Genomic DNA, 18,969 nt, shown 5'->3' with positions numbered 1-18,969 from the left:
AAGAAAACAAAATCAAACTTTGCTACATCAACAACCAACTTGATATATGAAAACAATAAACAAGTTGCTACCATGCAAAATCTCAATTTACTACAATCTTTGACTACATAACCGTGCAAAAGACAATTTGTATTTGTCTACTAAATGTTTGTCATAATTTGACCACTTTCCAACAGTATGTATGTAAATGGATGTTAACTATCTAATCGAATTGTCAAATAAACTATTGGCCGGGATTGGATCGTTCTAATTGGAAAGCTTAATATATTGAATCGGAACAGATAATAATTTGAATTAGCTAGTATATTGATTCTCGGATCTCTTTTGAACAATTAATGAATATGAATATACTTAGTATTACAAATGATTTATTAATATTAGTTCATAAACATGCAAATAAATTTACCTTTCTTTCCAAACAATGCTACTAGTTACGTAGTAATATTTATAAAGAAAACTAAACTTAGGTTTCTATAAGATAATAAGCTTGGGTCTTCCAAACACACCCCAATAAAAAAAAAGGTTTTCAAAACTTTTAAGAAAGGATAAGTAAGTAATTATCTCTTTATACAATACTTCATACTCCGTATTTCATAAAGTGATTGTTTTGTTGATAGTATAAAAAGAAGGTGGTAACATTTTATAATTACCAAGGGGTCTAGTTCGCTTTCATGTACATTTTATTAATCTTGAAGATGCGGAATCCATTTTGTTTTGTCTTAAGGGTGACGACTTCCGCATAAAGATCTTGTTTTGCTTAGATTAAAAAATGTATATGTATTATATTATGTATCATGTATTTAAACATGTAATATAATTAAAAAAAAATGTAATTCTATTATATTATGTATCCAGTGACGTCCATGTTCTAGTCTCAAACTTATTAAGATTGTACTTTTTGGTTGTACGTAGTATTATATGTCCTACTAGTAGGAGTATTGTTAAGATTGTACATTTGTTAGTATTTTTTTCCCCAAAGAATGAATAATTAAATGATTAATTGAATAAATTAATTTTATATGTATAAAATAATGGTGATAATACTATTTATTAGTTTATAATTTCATATCAAACAATAAATATAAATACACTAGTTTTACTGGGAGACCGACTTTGTGTCACGTAATAATTAGTCTAGACCTTTTACATTTGAGTAAAAATATTCATCCTTTCTGAATAGCCTGAACTTGAAGAATAGCGATTTTTAGGTAGCTAGAGCTCATGAAGAAAAATCATTTTCTAAGAGAATTGTTGAGTGAAAATGTAGTAATATATCGTTCAAGGATTAGATGTGCGAAATATCTTATCAGACAATTTCCAAAAGAAAACTAAGCGATAGTTTGGTGGTTAAAGACTTTAAAATTTTCTAATGAAGAGTCAAGTTTTAAAACCTTGTCTAACAACAGAACCCTTAGACCATTTACATCGTCGCTCAGTAATATCGTGTATTTTTAAACCACCAAATGATGAAACAAAAAAGACTGGCGTTGACTCAGGTCTAAGAGGTCTAATTCTCTAAACAGAATGAAAGTATAGTACTATTACATTGAATAGATTTGCAATTTACTCTATTTTAGCCTTTTAGATGTGGTAATAGTGTAATACATATCAGAGCAAAGCGAGAACGACTACCCGTTTTTAGTGAACTTGACAAACGGGAAGTTGATCTTCACTCTATGTTTTGTCCTCTTTGCGATGGTGATATAGAATCGGTGAGGCATTCTCTATTTTCGTGTTCACATGTCCGAGAAGTTAGGGAAAAGGTCCGAGATTGGTGGGGTTTTATCTTTTGATAATCTTTTTTGTGGTCTTGTCCCCTCAAATTGCTCAGAATTGGTTAACAAGATATGGCAATCGGTTGAATGGATTTGTGGCTATCTTATTTTGAAAAATAGGAATCAAAAGGTTTTCAAGAAGTCTTCGTGGACTACTCCGAATGCGCTTAGTGAAATACAAATCAAGAGTTTCGAATGGGTTGCGAAGCGTTGTAAGAAGAAAAGGATCGAGTGGCATGATTGGATCCATAATCCACGATCTATACTTTTGTAATTATTATTATCATGCACGTTATCTATGTAATTATTTAGGTGTAGGATTCTAACTCGGTATCTCTATGCCTTCGAGTTGTAATTTTTTGTACTTGAGTCTTCTTCGAGCAATAAAATTTCTATTATGCTGTTCAAAAAAAAAAAAATACATATCAAACATTTATAGCGACAAATTATATATCAAAACCAAAATAAAACGAATACATCAAATGGTTGCTAACTGGTTATGATGGTCTTTAGTTGCCTGTTGGCTAATACATTTCTTAAGCATACAGTTTAATACAATTAACACTGTTATCATCAACTAATCAATATTTTAAGTTAACGTCATCCCCAAAACAAATGATACAATATAATATAAGCCATCAAATATTAGTATACGGTTATGTCATTAACGTGCTTATTAAAGTTAAAAACAAAAGGGTAAACCTAATTTGTCCTTTTTCGGCAACTTGTTATTTTTTTTCTGTTGAGCATTATTTGTATAAATTGATTAAAACTTTAGAGTGACCATGTAATGAAGACTTGTAAATTATGGCTTTCCAATCAAAAACATATGCCCCACCCATTTGTACTTGTCACCACAAGTTGTAAATAACCAATTTATTGTGCAACTTGGGACGCGATTTATCTTAAAAATATATTTAAAGTGACTTTCAGATTATTTCAACAAGAAATCAAATCAAATAGTATTTAAATGATTTGATAATTTGCATCAAGTTCAAATACTTTATAAAAAAATAAACATAGAATAATGTATAATGTATTTGTATTTATTCATATTCATACATATTATTGCTTATTGTAAATCTCGATTATAAATAAATAGTTGATAATAAACATAACATTTGGCAGATCATATCATGCCAGGAATGTTTTAGATCGGTGAATCTAGATGAAAAAGTCATCGGCTGGTTCAAGGGACTCTCCAAATCAATGATTGGCAAAATCCAACTAAACGTTAAAAGTTTTAATATTACTCCGTATCATTAACTCTGTATTGGGTTAAAATACACAAAAGCAAACACGCGCACATTTTTAATGACATACACAATGCCAAAATAACAAATTTTCATGAAGATTCAAAACGATACTAGCAAAACATTGAGATTTAAGAGAACAAACTTCATAATACAAAAAACAAATACTAGCATGACCTGACTACAGACAGCAAGTCTTAAATTCTGGCAAAACTCACACCAACCACCACATTAAGATGAATGTCAAAACAAAAGAGCTACACTAGGCAACAAAAGCATAAACCTTCACCAGCTCCTACACAATGGCATTAGCAGCACTCGCAATCCTAGGCCACAAATCAGCACACTCTTTTCCAATGGGTCCAGTAATCGCAGATCCTATAAATATAAACATAACACCAAACAATGGTTACAACAACTTCTACCCACATAAACTAAATGAATGATTATATGTGAGGTCAGCATTATTGTTTTGTTCCCTAGATTAAATGGTTAAAGGTATGGTTGCAAACCTCACTTGCCCAATTTCATACGAAGTTGATGCATTCAATAAAATTACCAACGCTATCATAATGTAAAGCATGTTAACACTTACCCCATTCAACCCATTTAATAAAAACAACAAAAAACCAAGTTGACTCGCGTATAAGAAAAGGCTAGAAATTGACATTTTTTGATCAAAAGTACATTCTATTTCATATATTATAAGCTTTCATGTTCAAACGGATACTTATCACACATACAAGGTAGCAGTTTAACTATGGTTACCTTTCATTTCTCCCTTGGGATTGACAATAACTCCAGCATTATCTGCAAAAGAAATGTAAAAACACAATTAAATGGTTCAGCAAACCTCTATATAAATGTAAAGAGTAAAAACAACATAAAATATAAAAAAAAAATAAAAAAAAAATAAAAAAAGGCTTTCATGGTGGTCGAAAGCAAATGACTATCTGGAATACATCCAACAATACCAAAAGGGACAATAAACGACACAAAAAATCAACTTCACGATTTTAAACCTCGTATTCTGGAAAGAATAACACTGGTATTTACATCGACTCCTAACAACTTTCAAAGGCCAACACTTATGTATAGTATAAAATTCTTTCATACTGCATAGAAAAAACAATTTTACATTCCAAATCCAAATTAACTCTATACATTTCACAGTTTATATCTAATGCTTTGAAGTAAAGCAAACTTTCTAATCTGATATTCAAGAAATAGAAACACAGCACCTTGTAAATTGCAAACATAATATAGATGAGTGAAATCAAAAGTATAATATCAAGAGTACTTCCTTCAATGATATCAGTAGTCACACCTAACACATTCCATACTTTAAAACCAAAAACACACTCAAATTCCAAACACAAATAATGCTGTTCTTATTAAATGAATTCTCAAATTCAATTTTCAACGTTTATTTTCTCTAAAATTCAAAAGCCTAAAGGATGTAAGTACCCAACTAATCAACAATCTAACATACAAATCTATTTTTTCATACTAATATTGCAACAAACAACTATAAACTATTCTATTCACAATATATCATAAAAATCCAAAACAATTAAACATACTCTAACTAATCAGATCAGATGATGCCTATAAACACAAAAATATATTCTATGTGTGTATAATAATATACCTTCAAAGTACATGAAGACACCGTCCTTTCGACGCCAAGGTTTACGTTGACGAACGATGACAGCAGGCATCACCTTCTTCCTAAGATCTGGTTTACCTTTCTTCACAGTCGCCATAACCATATCACCGACACAAGCTGACGGAAGTCGATTCAATCGTCCTTTAATTCCTTTCACTGAAATGATGTACAGATTCTTAGCACCGGTATTATCAGCACAGTTCACCGTCGCAGCCACCGGAAGACCGAGCGACATCCGGAACTTGTTCCCGGCGGAACCACCGCGACCTGCAACAAATCATTATAATCTGTGAAATCAATTGAAAAGAAACTGATCGTGAATCGAAATGATGAAATATTACAGTTACAGTACCTCTCTTCGACATGATGATGATTGATCGGCTAACAGAGCGGCAGAGAATTGGAGATTTAGGGTTTTATGTGATACGAAGATTTTAGGGTTTCGCTTGTTGGGTATGTTTGGGCTATTGTTTGATGCATAATTGGGCTATTTTGGGCTGGGCTATCTTATAACGGGTTAAACAAGGATGACCCATCCTACCGGGTGGTGTTTTAGCGAAATGGAGGAGAACACTTGAAAGCGAGAAGAATGAATCCATCACGAATAGACCGAAGAGAAGATACCGAGAAGAGTAACAAATCACGAAAACTAATTTCAAAGTGAAGATACTAGAGAAGTAACCCTTCACGAATTAGAGGTACACACCAGAACCGAATCGGAAAAAACCGACCTGAAAATCTGAAACTAGTTCTGGTGAGAATCGGTTCTGCTAGAATCGGATCCTGTTCTTATGAATCGAACCGGTTCTTCTGATTCGTAACTTTTGAAAAATACCAGATTTTTTCCGGTTTTAAACCGGATAAAAAATCCGGTTAATAAAATGGTTCAGAACCGTTTTGGGATGTCGCGGTTGCGAAACATCGTATTGCGATCGTTTAAATGCTCGTGGTTTCTTACAGTGAACATATCGTGATCGTGAAACTATACATTACGGTCGCGATCTTGTCTGAACTGGGCTATTTTGAATGCTAGCCGTTTGAATGTGATTTTTTTGGTATTTTTTGAACATTCAATAGGATAAACTTGGTATAAATAGAGGGTATTAGTGTGGGTTGCATGTTAAACACACACCACCAAACACTCAATTCTCATATATCTCTCTAATATATATAATTGCTCTCGATTCACAATCACAAGCTTCCGGTTCCGTAAACGTTGGAACATTATCACAAACACGTAACTCCAACAATGATGCTTTAAGAGTTAAACTCGATTTATATTGTTTAATATTATTTATAGTTGTTCAAGGGTTATAACTTATGATTATATTTTTTATATTATTGTTGTTCAAACGTTATAAACATCGAGCCGGTAAAAATATATCGGTAAAAATCAAATCCAAAAAAAAGAATGGTTCATAACCAAAACCAGAAAAGGAGTGCCTCTCCATCACGAAACTATAATTTCGGCAATTTAAGAGATATATGTGGAATAATTTTTTTCAATTATTGACAAGGGCGTATCTACTTATATGGTTGTGGGGTCATTTGACCCCACTATTTTAAAAAAATTCTTTTATGATATACTTTTTAAATTGCATATGACACTATTAATTTAACTAAAACAACACATATTTTAAGAATTAATGGTTTTTTATAGGCAAATAACCACTACGTTGAACACCATGAGCGTCATGATGTTAAAGTCCGAAATTCGAAGTGAAATATTTTCATTTGCCCGTTACTAGTTGTCGTGGGAAAGAAAGGCAGAAAGAAAAAAGAAATTATTCCCACTTTTCTTGTCCAATACCCTTCCTATTCGATAATAAGGTCACGAAAGCATTTTTTTCAATTTTTCTTTAAATATATAGCGTGTTATGAGGGGGTGGGGATTCAGACCGATGAGGGACGTAGAAATTGCCCTTAATTGTCTGGAAGGCTCAAATAGCTTTCTCGAGAGCATCTTGCGCTTCAAATATAATTAGCTTTGAAATTTTATTTAGAACCCCATTCTAGATTCGCCGCTGATTATTGATCATGTAACTTAATGTCATCTAATTGTAGAAATTCACAAGGTTCTTAAATACTAACATACAAGTATAAATGTAATATTCAATTACTAGCCTTCACATAATATACATCCATTTTTTACTCCACTTTAAAGAACACCCTTAAAAAAATAAAATGTAATACCCCATCTTAACATGACCACAATATTGTCCGCTTTGCTCGCAGGCGCACGGCTTTTTCTTGGCGACCACACACGAGAAGCACTTTCCCAGGAGGTCACCCATCCTGGTAGTGCTCTCGCCCGAGCACGCTTAACCACAACGTACTCGCATTTCTACTCAGCCTGTGATCCCAAAACGCGTTGTGTCATTTAAGCGTGAGTATTACCTTATAATCCCATGATCACTCATGTTCGTGGGCGATGTGGGATTTGCCTAGGGTGTTACATTCACCCCCCCTAGAGACTCATCGTCCTCGATGAGGTTTGCCCCACCACCCCCAACGGCACATGAGTGGCTCTGATACCATTCTGTAATACCCCAGCTTAACATGACCACAATATTGTCCGCTTTGCCCGCAGGCGCACGGCTTTTTCTTGGCGACCACACACGAGAAGCACTTTCCCAGGAGGTCACCCATCCTGGTAGTGCTCTCGCCCGAGCACGCTTAACCACAACGTACTCGCATTTCTACTCAGCCTGTGATCCCAAAACGCGTTGTGTCATTTAAGCGTGAGTATTACCTTATAATCCCATGATCACTCATGTTAGTGGGCGATGTGGGATTTGCCTAGGGTGTTACACAAAAAACTTGTGGACGACTGACAAAAGACTATAAAGCCAACATCCTGCCTTATGCTGCATTAAAAATTATTAAATCCTACACATCCACATATTCAACGTACAGCGTCAAACCAGCTACAAAGGGCTGAAGACGATCCAAATTCATGAAGACGCTAAGTCGCTAACATACAAGAAAACATAAAAGAACGCGACGGGCTTACAAACACAATCTTAACAACCCATGTCTAACTTGTCATCATACTAACAATACAAGCAAACCAAACACCACTGGTTGAAACAGTCCCAAAACCAAGGTTAGCCCCATTGTGGTGACAACCTTTAGAAGAGGTTTGTTAATTATTTAATTGATCTTCTTTTTCTGGACCCTGAAACGATACAGATAAATATATGTTAAACTACAATCTTATAAACACAAGTAAAAGAACTTCATCCACAGGTACTGGAAGAAAATACGTGATATTATTTCATGTTTTGTTGACAGGTTCGCCCTTTGTGAACATTAAATTGTAGATTTGGCAAGACGGGCAGGTTGGGTTCAGGTTGAAACGGGTTATTGTTCAGTTTATGTTGGATAAAACATGCAAGTTTTTATGCTTCAGTGCAAGAAAAATGGGGAAGATGTGTACATAATGCTACTTACTATTTGGACGTTTGATGTTTCGGCAAAATCTGCTACCACATTTACACCTAAACGCCTTCACAGGATGTTCATCGTCATCAAAGTCGATACCATAATCCTGCAGGAAGGTTATTATATAATTGCTTAAAACAGGTCAATCATAGGCATATGTACATCCACATTGTACCATACAATTAGTCATTAGAATACAAATATTATATAGCAACAGCAAAGTGCAGTGCAATTGGCCGAATTAGGTATTGGACCAAAATGAGATTTTTCGTACGAGTAGAAACAGTTTAGATTTAACCAAAAATCATTAAGACAATCTTTTTAAACTGTTTTATATCATAGATTAGTGAATTAGTGATCGTACGTATTCTGAATAATCACGTTGAAGATAAACGGTTATCAATAGTAGGTTCTCCATTAACGTGTAATCAATTGATCTCCGAATCGAATAAGATTTTAGTCTGGTTTGAATGTAATGCTCGAATTCTAGAGAGAAAAACATTGTGTTAGAAAGATTAAACACTGTCTGTGAGAGAGAGAAAGTGTGTAATCTCTAACAGATTCCAAGTGTTTGAATAATGAAGGTCCAAGTATCCTATTCATACACAAACGGTCAAACCTTAAACTTCAAAAGCCACGTGTCGTAACATGATTGGCAGGTCAACCCATAAGGCTCGGAGTTGACCATCCAATCAGGTTACGACATGTTACATCCGAAGTTTAAGGTGTGACCTTTCGCCTATAAATAGGACACTTGGGTCTTCTTATTCAAACATTTGAAATTTGTAAAGATAACACAATTTATCTCACACAATGTTTCTCCCTCTAGAATCCGAGCATTACATTCAAACCGGACTCAACTCCTATCTGATTCGAAGATCAACTGATTACACGTCAACGAAGAACATAAAGGCATTTAAAAAAGACCCGGAACACAATGTTCAAAACTCCCCACCCCATTTTATATAGTTCCGTTTTAGCCGTTATTTATCTCATTTGAGCCGTTCAGAGTAAAATATAACCCAAATCGACCACTTCATAACTAGATGGATCGATATTGCTACCAACTATATATACAACAAGGACAGGACAACATCCCGAATTCAGGAAGAAAAAAAAATAGAGCAAACATATCTTTTTAGTTTAACTATGTTTAGAAAACAAATATAAAAATCCGATCGTACCCATGTTAATTCTTCAAGGGCTTTCACCTTTCTTGTAGTGAAAAAAGCAAGCTGCACATAAGAAACGGAGACAAGATTCACTTATGAGCTGCAATAATCAAACTTTAACATCCAACATATACGATTTCAATAGTAAATATCTATAAATGAACAAAACTACATACATGATAGTAGTGATGATCAGGATTCTCCACTTCAACTGGAATCTCGACCATATTCGAGTCAAAACACCTAAAAAGGGGGAAAATCAACGAAGAAAACAGAGTTACAATTACGGATCTAACTAAACGTGTTCGACGTACAAACTTACCTATGATTGACAAATCTAGCTACGTTTCCATAATAAGTAGCGTCCAAACAAAGAGCTTCTTCATCTTTTAATTCACTCTCAGCACCCCAATCAGCATCAAGTAGTACAGGATAAGCATGTTCATCTTTGTTTGAACTTTTTGAAACTCGTTCGTAAAGTTCAGCATTCGTCAATACTTCTCCAACATACTCACAAACAAATGCACCTTTAGGAAGATCCTCTAGAGTCCGTAGGCCCCACCCTTTTCCTCCAGGTGTCATGAACACCTAGTAAAAGATGACAAACAGAAATATTGTTAAGAAACATTATTTTATAAGTAACAAATATAAATAATAGAGATTATATAACTCAAGTAGAGGGTGCATTTTAAAGATCTCAACCAACTTATGTATGACTGGACAAATGTGGAATGTGTTATATCTCTACCATGTAACACGAAAGAAAATGAAGAGCACATGAAATAGGGTCAAACAGGTTGAAGGTAAACTTCGTTTATAGAATTCTACCTCATAAATCGTCTTATTTATAAAGTTAAATATTGAATATTGATTGTAAGAACATAACTTTTGTAGTAATTTAAGCTACCCTAAGAGAGAACTAGAGGTGGCATTTTCGACCAATTAATTCAGAAAATATAGTTTCATTTAGAATAAATTTTTAATTTTTAATATTTAATTATATATAAGTATTTGGTACACTAAATTATTTATAAATGTGCTGACCCAACCCATTACCATACTCATCTAGCCATCGAATAACTAAAGCAATAACAACATTGAGTAAAATTTATATTTAAAACAGAATAATTACCTGCAATTTGGCTTTAATACCACGCTGTACAACTCGATTACCGCACTGTTTATTACAACCGCACTTTAACCAACATTCCTTAATAAAACTTCTGACTGAATGACCTTTACAGGCTTCTACAATCTCGTCATTTTTGGATCGTTCTAAAGGGCATTCCTTGCAATAAAACAAACAGTGTTTTTGCGGGTCCCGGTTCATTTTAATACACTCTTCTAGAAGCTCCTCTTTAACAAGACCCTCTTGTGTATACGCAAATTCACCACCCGATTGGAGTGCACAAGCACACAGGGTTGATGATGTCAGACAATCGCCAAAACAAGATGAGCAACAATTGTCATCCCCAATACGAGCTAGCGAAAAGTTAACATAAGCGTTTTGGAAAACTGCATTGTTGCGAATGTAATTGAACGCTGGAGGACACTCGGTGTTGACTTGGTTGACCAATGATATCATCACTGATTCTTGTCCTTTAGATATGTCATTAACATCGACAACAGGCCGTATATCATTACTGTGTGACTCAGTATGTTCAAATCCGTTTTCGCAATCACCTTTTTTACCGATTGAGCCATCGGTGTCACCATTGGCATCAACAATGGAGTCGGTTTCAGCTTCCAAAAGGCACTCGCACATATCTTTCATAAGTTCCTTCACCGAAAAGTTTGGTTCCAGGAATTTGTATGAATTACGGCACTTAGCTTCCATTTTATTTAATAAATCATGTAAAGATAAATTAGACTTTGTAACAGAGTTGCAGCATAAAGAAATCTTGATTTCTCCAGATGAAGAGGAAGCGATATCTAATCTTTCGGTTGATTCATGTGGGACCATTTGAAGCTCATGACCATTTGTTACGTCTGATGGTGCTTTATTGTCAGCAGGCTGAGATGTTAGAGGTCGATCAGCTTCTGCGTTCGGGTCGGCTTCAGTTGAAGAAGCTCCATTGGTCAATGATTCTGTTAAGGTATAAGAAAACGCGTACCATTTAGCTTAGGATATAGCAAAATTAGACCTATTAGTTAGAAGATGTTCTTGTTGTAATACCTCAGATTAACACAATATTATAGGTAGAAATTTCGAACTACACTTGTAAATGGGTCAACCGCAGTTTTTTTCTCTCTAATGGGTCAAATAAAAATAACATGAAAAGAATGGCTCGAATAGGTCAAGTGGTCAAGTGGTCAAGTGGGTAAAAACTAATAAGAAACCCAAAGGTTTTCCTATGGATAGAATCGCCTAATTTTATTAATCAATAAAGTCTGATTGATTAGAAATAAAAATTATATCTTATAAACCAAATGTTTATATAAAACTTGATTTAAATCTGGACTAGATTGTTCAGGGTAACCACGCACAAGAAACTAGTCTCTTTGAACGGATACCATCTGAAACCATTACTCAACCTGCCTATTTTACAACCTCTAACCTCGCACTAAAATCTTACAAAATTAAAAAATGAATTACCTGGCCGAACCACTGAAGGAGGGATCTTAGCCGATGATGTATCAACCGGTTCATCTTTAGGCTTAATTAAAGGAAGAATGGTTTGTTTGGGTTTTGGCTCTCTAAACCGCACTCCATGTGACGACCTATCAGCCGCTGACCTCATCTCTCGAGGACCCGTTTGAGGTGAAATCGGTTCTTTCCCTTTGTCCTTCGAAGACCTTAGACGAAGACCCGAATCAGATCCAGAGTCATTCGCAATATCTGGTAAAACAGGTTTTTTTCCCTTGTCTATACTTTGTTGTTGGGGCGAAATCGGGTCAACGGTTGAAGTTTGAGCCCGTGCTTGAGACTTGGGTATAGCATAAGGAAGGTTATCAATCTCCAATTTGGGCTTCTTAAGTGGTACTCCATTTGAGTCGGGGGTGCAAGAGGATCCATCTTGGTGCCTTAACCGTAACCGCTTTAAGGGTCGTTCTGGTTCTTCGGGAATTTGTGTTTCTTCTTCTTCAATAACTTTCATTAACTGGTGATGGAAAATGGTGAAGCAAAAAAAATTAAATAACAAAAAGTCATGTTTATAGATGTGTAATCGAAAAAATGCATACACTCATAAATCAAAGACACTACATACTTCAGCTTGCTCAAGTTTCTTTTTCAGTTCTGCTGCCTGAAATACGACACCGATCGGGCCGAACAGAAGGAGAAGCAATGTTAGATAATAGATACTCATAATAGGTGGCCAAATGAGCCGAACGAGTTTATTGGGCAGTTTATACATCACTATAAGAGAATTTTTGATAACAATCTAAAAATTTTGAATAAAATCAACATTTAAGATATGATCTACCCTGTTCTTTTTTATTAACCTTTTTTAAATTTTTATTTTTCATGTGGTCCCTCCGAGATAAAAACGTTTGATTACCTCTTAGATGAATTTCAGAGTTCAAATACTCACTTAAGCATTAAGCACCTAACTTTTATGTAATATCTTCTTTAAATTATATCAAAGACACTTATTATACAACTTATTAAACAACTGTGATTTTTTTTTATCAATGCAAAAGGTTAATATGGTAATTTTACATCATTCACATTGTCATTTCAAAATGTTTATCAAACGGGTTATTGTCATTCATAACGCTTTAATCATTCAGCGCTTAATTAGTCAGTTTTATCAAAAGCACCCTCAACCCATTTAAAATTTTGATCAACTGAAACCACCACGTCTACTCATGATGATAACTACTTACTTCTGTTTCTTCATTATCATTTAGTTTCTTCTGTTCGGCTGCCTGGAACATAAAAATAGTCAGGGCTTTGAAGAAATTAAAGATGCATAATGAAGACAGTTAACTTTACATTTTATATCAATAATTATAATATCATGACAATAATAATTATAAATAATAATAAATATTAACTAAAAAGCATGCCTCTGCTTCCTCGCTGTCAAAGATGGCATCTGCAAGAGCTCTGTAATTTTCTTCTTCAATAAGTACCCAATTTTTTTCGTAGATTCTCAAAAGATTCTTTAAAACTGGTTTTGTTTTCTCTTCAGGTATACCAAGTTCTCTCATAGCCCGAAAGGCATTCACAACATGTGGATTCGGAGCCATAACTACAACAAATTCCAACTATCCAAAAACCTGCACAAAATATCTAGCCTTATGAGGGAATAAAATGTCATACAACATGATCCTACGTACACTAGAAAACATACTCACACCCCTTACTTTTTACCTACTATTTGTCACAAATGCATACTTTAGAGCACACGGAGTCGATACCCATTTTTCGCAGTTTTGTTCATCCGACACCGGGAACCCAACCCTTCCGGCGTTAAACCGTCGTCAAGGTCCAGTGTAGAGTCCAAGACTTTGGATTTGCACTTAACCACTCCACACTGAAATTAGACACCAAACCATTTTCCCCCTTTTGCCTTCAGTGTTAAATTAAATTTCAGTGTCTACCTAGACACTGAAATTAGACAGTGTCACGACCTCCTTGTGCTCTTAAAGACGAAATATAACTTTTAACTCTTTATTCTTATCAATTTATGTAGTACAAGTATCAAGGACCAAAAAATAGAAAAATACTACTGTAACAGGAGCTAACAACCTGACATCACTATCTTGTTTTAACTCCATTTTATAGTAACAAATATAGTAAACAGTAATAATAATAAATATAATTTGTTTGTCGCGTCAATTAACATCTTATAATACCAGAAAAAAACCCTAAAAATTGGGTGTTTATCATCGTAAGCGAATAAAGCGCTATTCTAGTAACAATGGACTCCACTACAATAATCAGAAAAATATACAAAGAACATTAACGAAATGCTACCAAATCAATCGTTCAAGCAGAAATGAAACTCTAATCCTAAAAAAACCTAGACTCAAATCAATCGAATTAAATGTTATAAAAAACTATAAAAAAGGGAAAATACCTCAGTGATAGGGGGAAATTGGTAGAGGATCCGTGCCGGAGAGGAACCTCAGATCCCGCCGGTGGAGCTCGAAACTGAAAGGGGAGTGAGGAGTAGGGCACCGCACGTCCGCACTGATGAAGAATAGGAAGTTAGGTAGGTCATGTCATCGAATATGATGAAAAACAAAACCCCCAAATATTTACTTACTTACACCAAAGATTTAATGTTTATATACTTTGACCCCATATTTATTTAATGTTTAAACTTTGACCACGTATTGCACCGAAGCTTCAAGTTCCCTTGACAAAGTCGGGATCATTGTTTGCTTTCCTCAAAACGGATCATGTCAAGCATATACACGAATCGGTCACAAACTCAGTGCATCCTTGGATTTAAATTTCGTTTGTTTGATGAATTTCCTAACGATACATTGTCTATCTCTAATCGAATTGTTATGTCGTGTTATCCATTTTATGGACAACATTTTCGATTCGGTACATGACGCGTTGAATAGAGTTGAAAGAGAAGGTAAAGATCGCGGACGTAGCGGAAAGAAGTTGGCTTTGGAACAGAGTTGACGGAGAAGGTAAAAAATTAATTCACGAAATTATGAGGTATTTATATGCAAGGTAAGATTTTAAAACTTCTTCCGGAAGATAAAAAAAAAGGGAGGTTAAAATGAAAGGCCCGAAGACAAAACACGTGCCACACATAGCACAAGGAGTACTCGAGTAGGGGGCAATGAAAAGACAGCTGACGGATGAAATGACGGTCACATGATGTCAGGCGGCGCTCTGAGCATTCCACATTAAATGCACCGCCCAACATTGATCAACCTTCCCCTTTCGTTCCCAATTACTATGATTACTTTTGCAAGGTTGTTTAAATTCATATTGGCAATGGCGTTAATATTGATGTTTCTAGATTAATACGACTAGTTGAGTTTGACACCATGCACACTTCTTGCGCATAAAATCGAACTGGGGGACTTAATGATACGCATACCCGAACCCAGCGTGTAGCGCATCACACGTGCTGATCACGTGTACAAATTATTAGATAAACGAACAAATGCGCCAGCAAAGATAGCACTGGCACAACAAGCTTATGAACATCGAGCGCAGTCGAAAACCGATGACATAAGTCGATCATGAAAGACATCAACTTGCAAACTGCAGATAAAGTGAAGAGCAGAGCACGATCCCAACATTGTACTATAGTCCGTTGGCATTATACTCCACGCAAGCGACCAGAACAGACGAATAGCACACCTGACATGATGATGTTACTTGACAGATTTCAAAGGAGAAATAGTACAACCACGGTCGGACATGATCTCATCATCTTATTACGTGGCACTTATGGACAAGTGGATTCCAACTATAAATAGAGGATTAATCTCTAGATACAGGAGACTCTCACCAAGAACACAATATCTCATACTTAATCATACCATAAGTTACACATGCGCCACCAGATACACAACTTCTCAACCCGCACTACCGGTCTAGTAGCTTTACCATCCTTACTCTTATGGTTACAGGTAACGTTCCTTGAACATAAATCCCAAACACTTCCCTTGAGCCATCAACCGGTTACCCCGATGATGGTGGGTCAACGTTTAACCACCCCTTATGAGATCATCATCTCGTAATGGGGTTATTCACGGTATTCTGGACCAGAGAGTTATACTCAAAAGACCCTTAAATCCCCTTACTTTGTTGTCAAGCATGGACCGAACCCGAATCGAATATTATATGCTTCATGAGTATCAAATGTTACTTTTTGGTAGGATTCATAAAATTGGTAGATAATTTGAGAATTTTATAAACCATGTTTCTTTTAACTGACATATTAAGCATTTTGAAATTATAAATTAATCTTGCAATATATATACAGTTTCCTATTTCATATATATATATATATATATATATATATAGATGTATAGATTTAGATATGTAGGATGAGATTGACTAGTAAGTTGGAAATGCCCATGCATATGGTATGTCCTACTTCCATTTGATATTTTTTATTCTTTTTTTTTAATAAGATATTTTCTTTTTACTATGTCAGAGTACCAAAAAATTGGCATGATAACAAAGGTGCAATACACATCAAATCCAATTACTAAAATTTGAATTTTTTTTATCATCTGGTATTTTGCCCATTTTGACATTAGTTAATCTGTTAGTTTTAGTTGCCGATATTGCTTGATTTACATATATTTTACCTCGCAATATCTCCCTCATTTAACTCGTTCTAGATTTTTATTAAGCCCGAAAGTCGGATATTTGTGCAATTGCATTGGTTTAAGGCTAAAAACTCATATTGGTGCAAAATTAACCAACATCTAGCCAAATTAGTGAACCAAAGTGCAGGGCATGGTTGAAAGTGCAAGGCAAGTGCAAATGTGCAGTTTCAAGTGAGAAAACAAGAATTCTGGAAGTGCAGTTAAGAGGTGCGGCAAACTAAACACCAGATGAGGCGCACCATTTCAAAGGAAAATCAAATTTCATCATCAGTCCATGAAGGAAGTTTGCCAAGTTATAAGGTGCGGCGCTCCAGCCTTAAGGTGCGGCACACCTGTGCTCTACGTTATATGGTGAGGCCCACCATTATAAGGTGCGGCGCACCTACGATGTTTTAAATGCAGAAATTTCACAAGTATAAAAGGGATAAGTTAGGGTTCCAAAGATAAGAGTTGCAGCTTTTACCTCGAATCTCACCCTAATTGTAACGACCCGTCAAAATCGCTATTGACGCGGCACGTTAATCATTGATTCCACAATGAGGTTTTGACCTCTATATGATACGTTTTGATAAAATATTGCATTCATTAAAATAAGTGACTTTCTAAACATAGAAAGTTATAAACATGTGGGCGAGTGCTTAGGTATAAGCAAAATCCCGAAATACATAAGTCTTTAATTTACAGGTTGACATCACAGTCCAATTATTTATTACACAACGCAGTTTTATTTTGAATGCAATAAACTTTGTACAAAGCATGAGAGACTCCATGCAGGCAACAAGCACATTACAGCGGAAGCATTCTAAGGACCTGAGAATAAAACATGCTAAAAAGTCAACACGAATGTTGGTGAGTTATAGGTTTAATTGCTCGAGTCATAAACATATATAAAGATAGACCACAAGATTTCATCAAAAGTTTATCAATAGATTCTACGTAACAGAGCACCCTGGTAACTAAACTTAACGCTATAGTGATAATTACCCCATTTGTTTTAATACACGCAAACCAACGTGTCTTAAACTCAAATAACATACGTCTGTTAAAAGGCTAGCGCTCTAGCTCGGACGGGGATGTCAAGCCCTATGGATCCATATACAATTATTCGCGCCCACCAGTCCATATCCTATGTACTGGCAGCTACTAGTTACCAAAGCTAAGGGATTTTTGGTTTAACTCAGTGTAGAATTTAGTATGTACTTGTGTCTTATCGTGTTTAAAATAAATTGCATGTATTCTCAGCCCAAAAATATTTAAAGTATTTAAAAAGGGAGACTATAAACTCACAGTTCAATATTGCAATTCAATATTGTAGGCAAATTGCGTAGACGTAATGATGGTAGACGACTGTATGGTTGGCCTTGGATTCAAGAACAATACCCCGAATAATACCCAATATTTCCTTAGCTTAAAGCGGTTTGAAACCCAAATTAAAAACACCCGCGTATATACCTTATTATTATTAAACTTAAATTATAAATTATAATTATAATTATAATTATAATATAAATATATAAAAAAAAAGAATCAAAGAGATAGAAAGTGTGATACTTCGTTCGAGCAAACTGACCTTTTATAATACTTTTGCATTTACTGTAGCTCATGCGATCGCATGGCCGCCTTTTTCGTTTTTGTTTGCTAGTTCGTCGACATCAAATAGTGTGTACTGTAGCAAATAGTGCACTGTAGTAAATAGTGTTTACTGTAGCAAATGCAAATCACTGTAGCAAAGTCGTTTTCACTGTAGCAAAATACGGTTTCACTGTAGCAAATAGTGTTTTACTGTAGCAAAGTCATTTTTACTGTAGCAAATAGTGTTTTACTGTATGAAAGTTGTTTTTACTTGTACATATATATATACATACATATAATTGTTCATGAATCGTCGAGAGTAGTCAAAGGTAATTGTATATATGAAACAGTTCTAAAATTTTGAGACTCAATCTAACAGACTTTGTTTAACGTGTCAAAATAAAAAAAATATCGTATAGAGAATTGGTTTAAATAAGTCGAAATTTTCCGGGTCATCACATAACCTCCCCGTTAAAGAAAATTTCGTCCCGAAATTTTGAGTAGTACCTGTTTTATGAGCGATATCAGTGAACAAATGTGAATACTTTTGCTTCATTTGATCCTCACGTTGCCAAGTAAACTCGGGTCCTCGTCTAGCGTTCCAACGAACCCTAACTATCGGTATTTTGCTTTGTTTTAATTGTTTGACCTCACGGTCCATGATTTCAACAGGTTCTTCGACAAAATGGAGTTTATCATTAATTCGTATTTCGTCAAGAGGAATTACGACATCCTCTTCAGCTAAACATTTCTTTAAATTTAACACGTGAAATGTGTCATGAACACTACTAAGTTCTTGTGGTAGCTTTAATCGATAAGCAACT

At 35.0% G+C, this 18,969-nt stretch overlaps 2 protein-coding genes across 2 annotated transcripts; both read right to left on the bottom strand.

Moving 5' to 3' along the window:
* Window positions 1-3,128: 3,128 nt before the first annotated feature.
* Window positions 3,129-5,174, bottom strand: LOC139899225 (large ribosomal subunit protein uL14). The gene is made up of 4 exons (XM_071882046.1): window positions 5,050-5,174; window positions 4,680-4,964; window positions 3,797-3,838; window positions 3,129-3,406 (listed from the first exon to the last, which is right to left on the bottom strand). Exons 1-4 carry the CDS (start codon window positions 5,060-5,062, stop codon window positions 3,324-3,326), a joined length of 423 nt encoding a protein of 140 aa, XP_071738147.1. The 5' UTR covers window positions 5,063-5,174; the 3' UTR covers window positions 3,129-3,323.
* A 2,367-nt stretch (window positions 5,175-7,541) lies between these two features.
* On the bottom strand, window positions 7,542-14,483 carry LOC139899224 (probable inactive histone-lysine N-methyltransferase SUVR2). Its single transcript, XM_071882045.1, has 11 exons — window positions 14,341-14,483; window positions 13,325-13,537; window positions 13,142-13,183; window positions 12,523-12,558; window positions 11,910-12,414; window positions 10,446-11,401; window positions 9,636-9,901; window positions 9,490-9,556; window positions 9,326-9,376; window positions 8,151-8,247; window positions 7,542-7,875 (listed from the first exon to the last, which is right to left on the bottom strand). The coding sequence occupies exons 2-11, from the start codon at window positions 13,505-13,507 to the stop codon at window positions 7,847-7,849; spliced, it is 2,232 nt and encodes a 743-aa protein (XP_071738146.1). The 5' UTR covers window positions 13,508-13,537; window positions 14,341-14,483; the 3' UTR covers window positions 7,542-7,846.
* Window positions 14,484-18,969: the final 4,486 nt, after the last annotated feature.

Source organism: Rutidosis leptorrhynchoides, chromosome 3 (genome assembly GCF_046630445.1).
Source record: "Rutidosis leptorrhynchoides isolate AG116_Rl617_1_P2 chromosome 3, CSIRO_AGI_Rlap_v1, whole genome shotgun sequence".
NCBI classification, from domain to species: Eukaryota; Viridiplantae; Streptophyta; class Magnoliopsida; order Asterales; family Asteraceae; genus Rutidosis; species Rutidosis leptorrhynchoides.
This window is presented reverse-complemented; position numbering and strand designations above follow the sequence as displayed.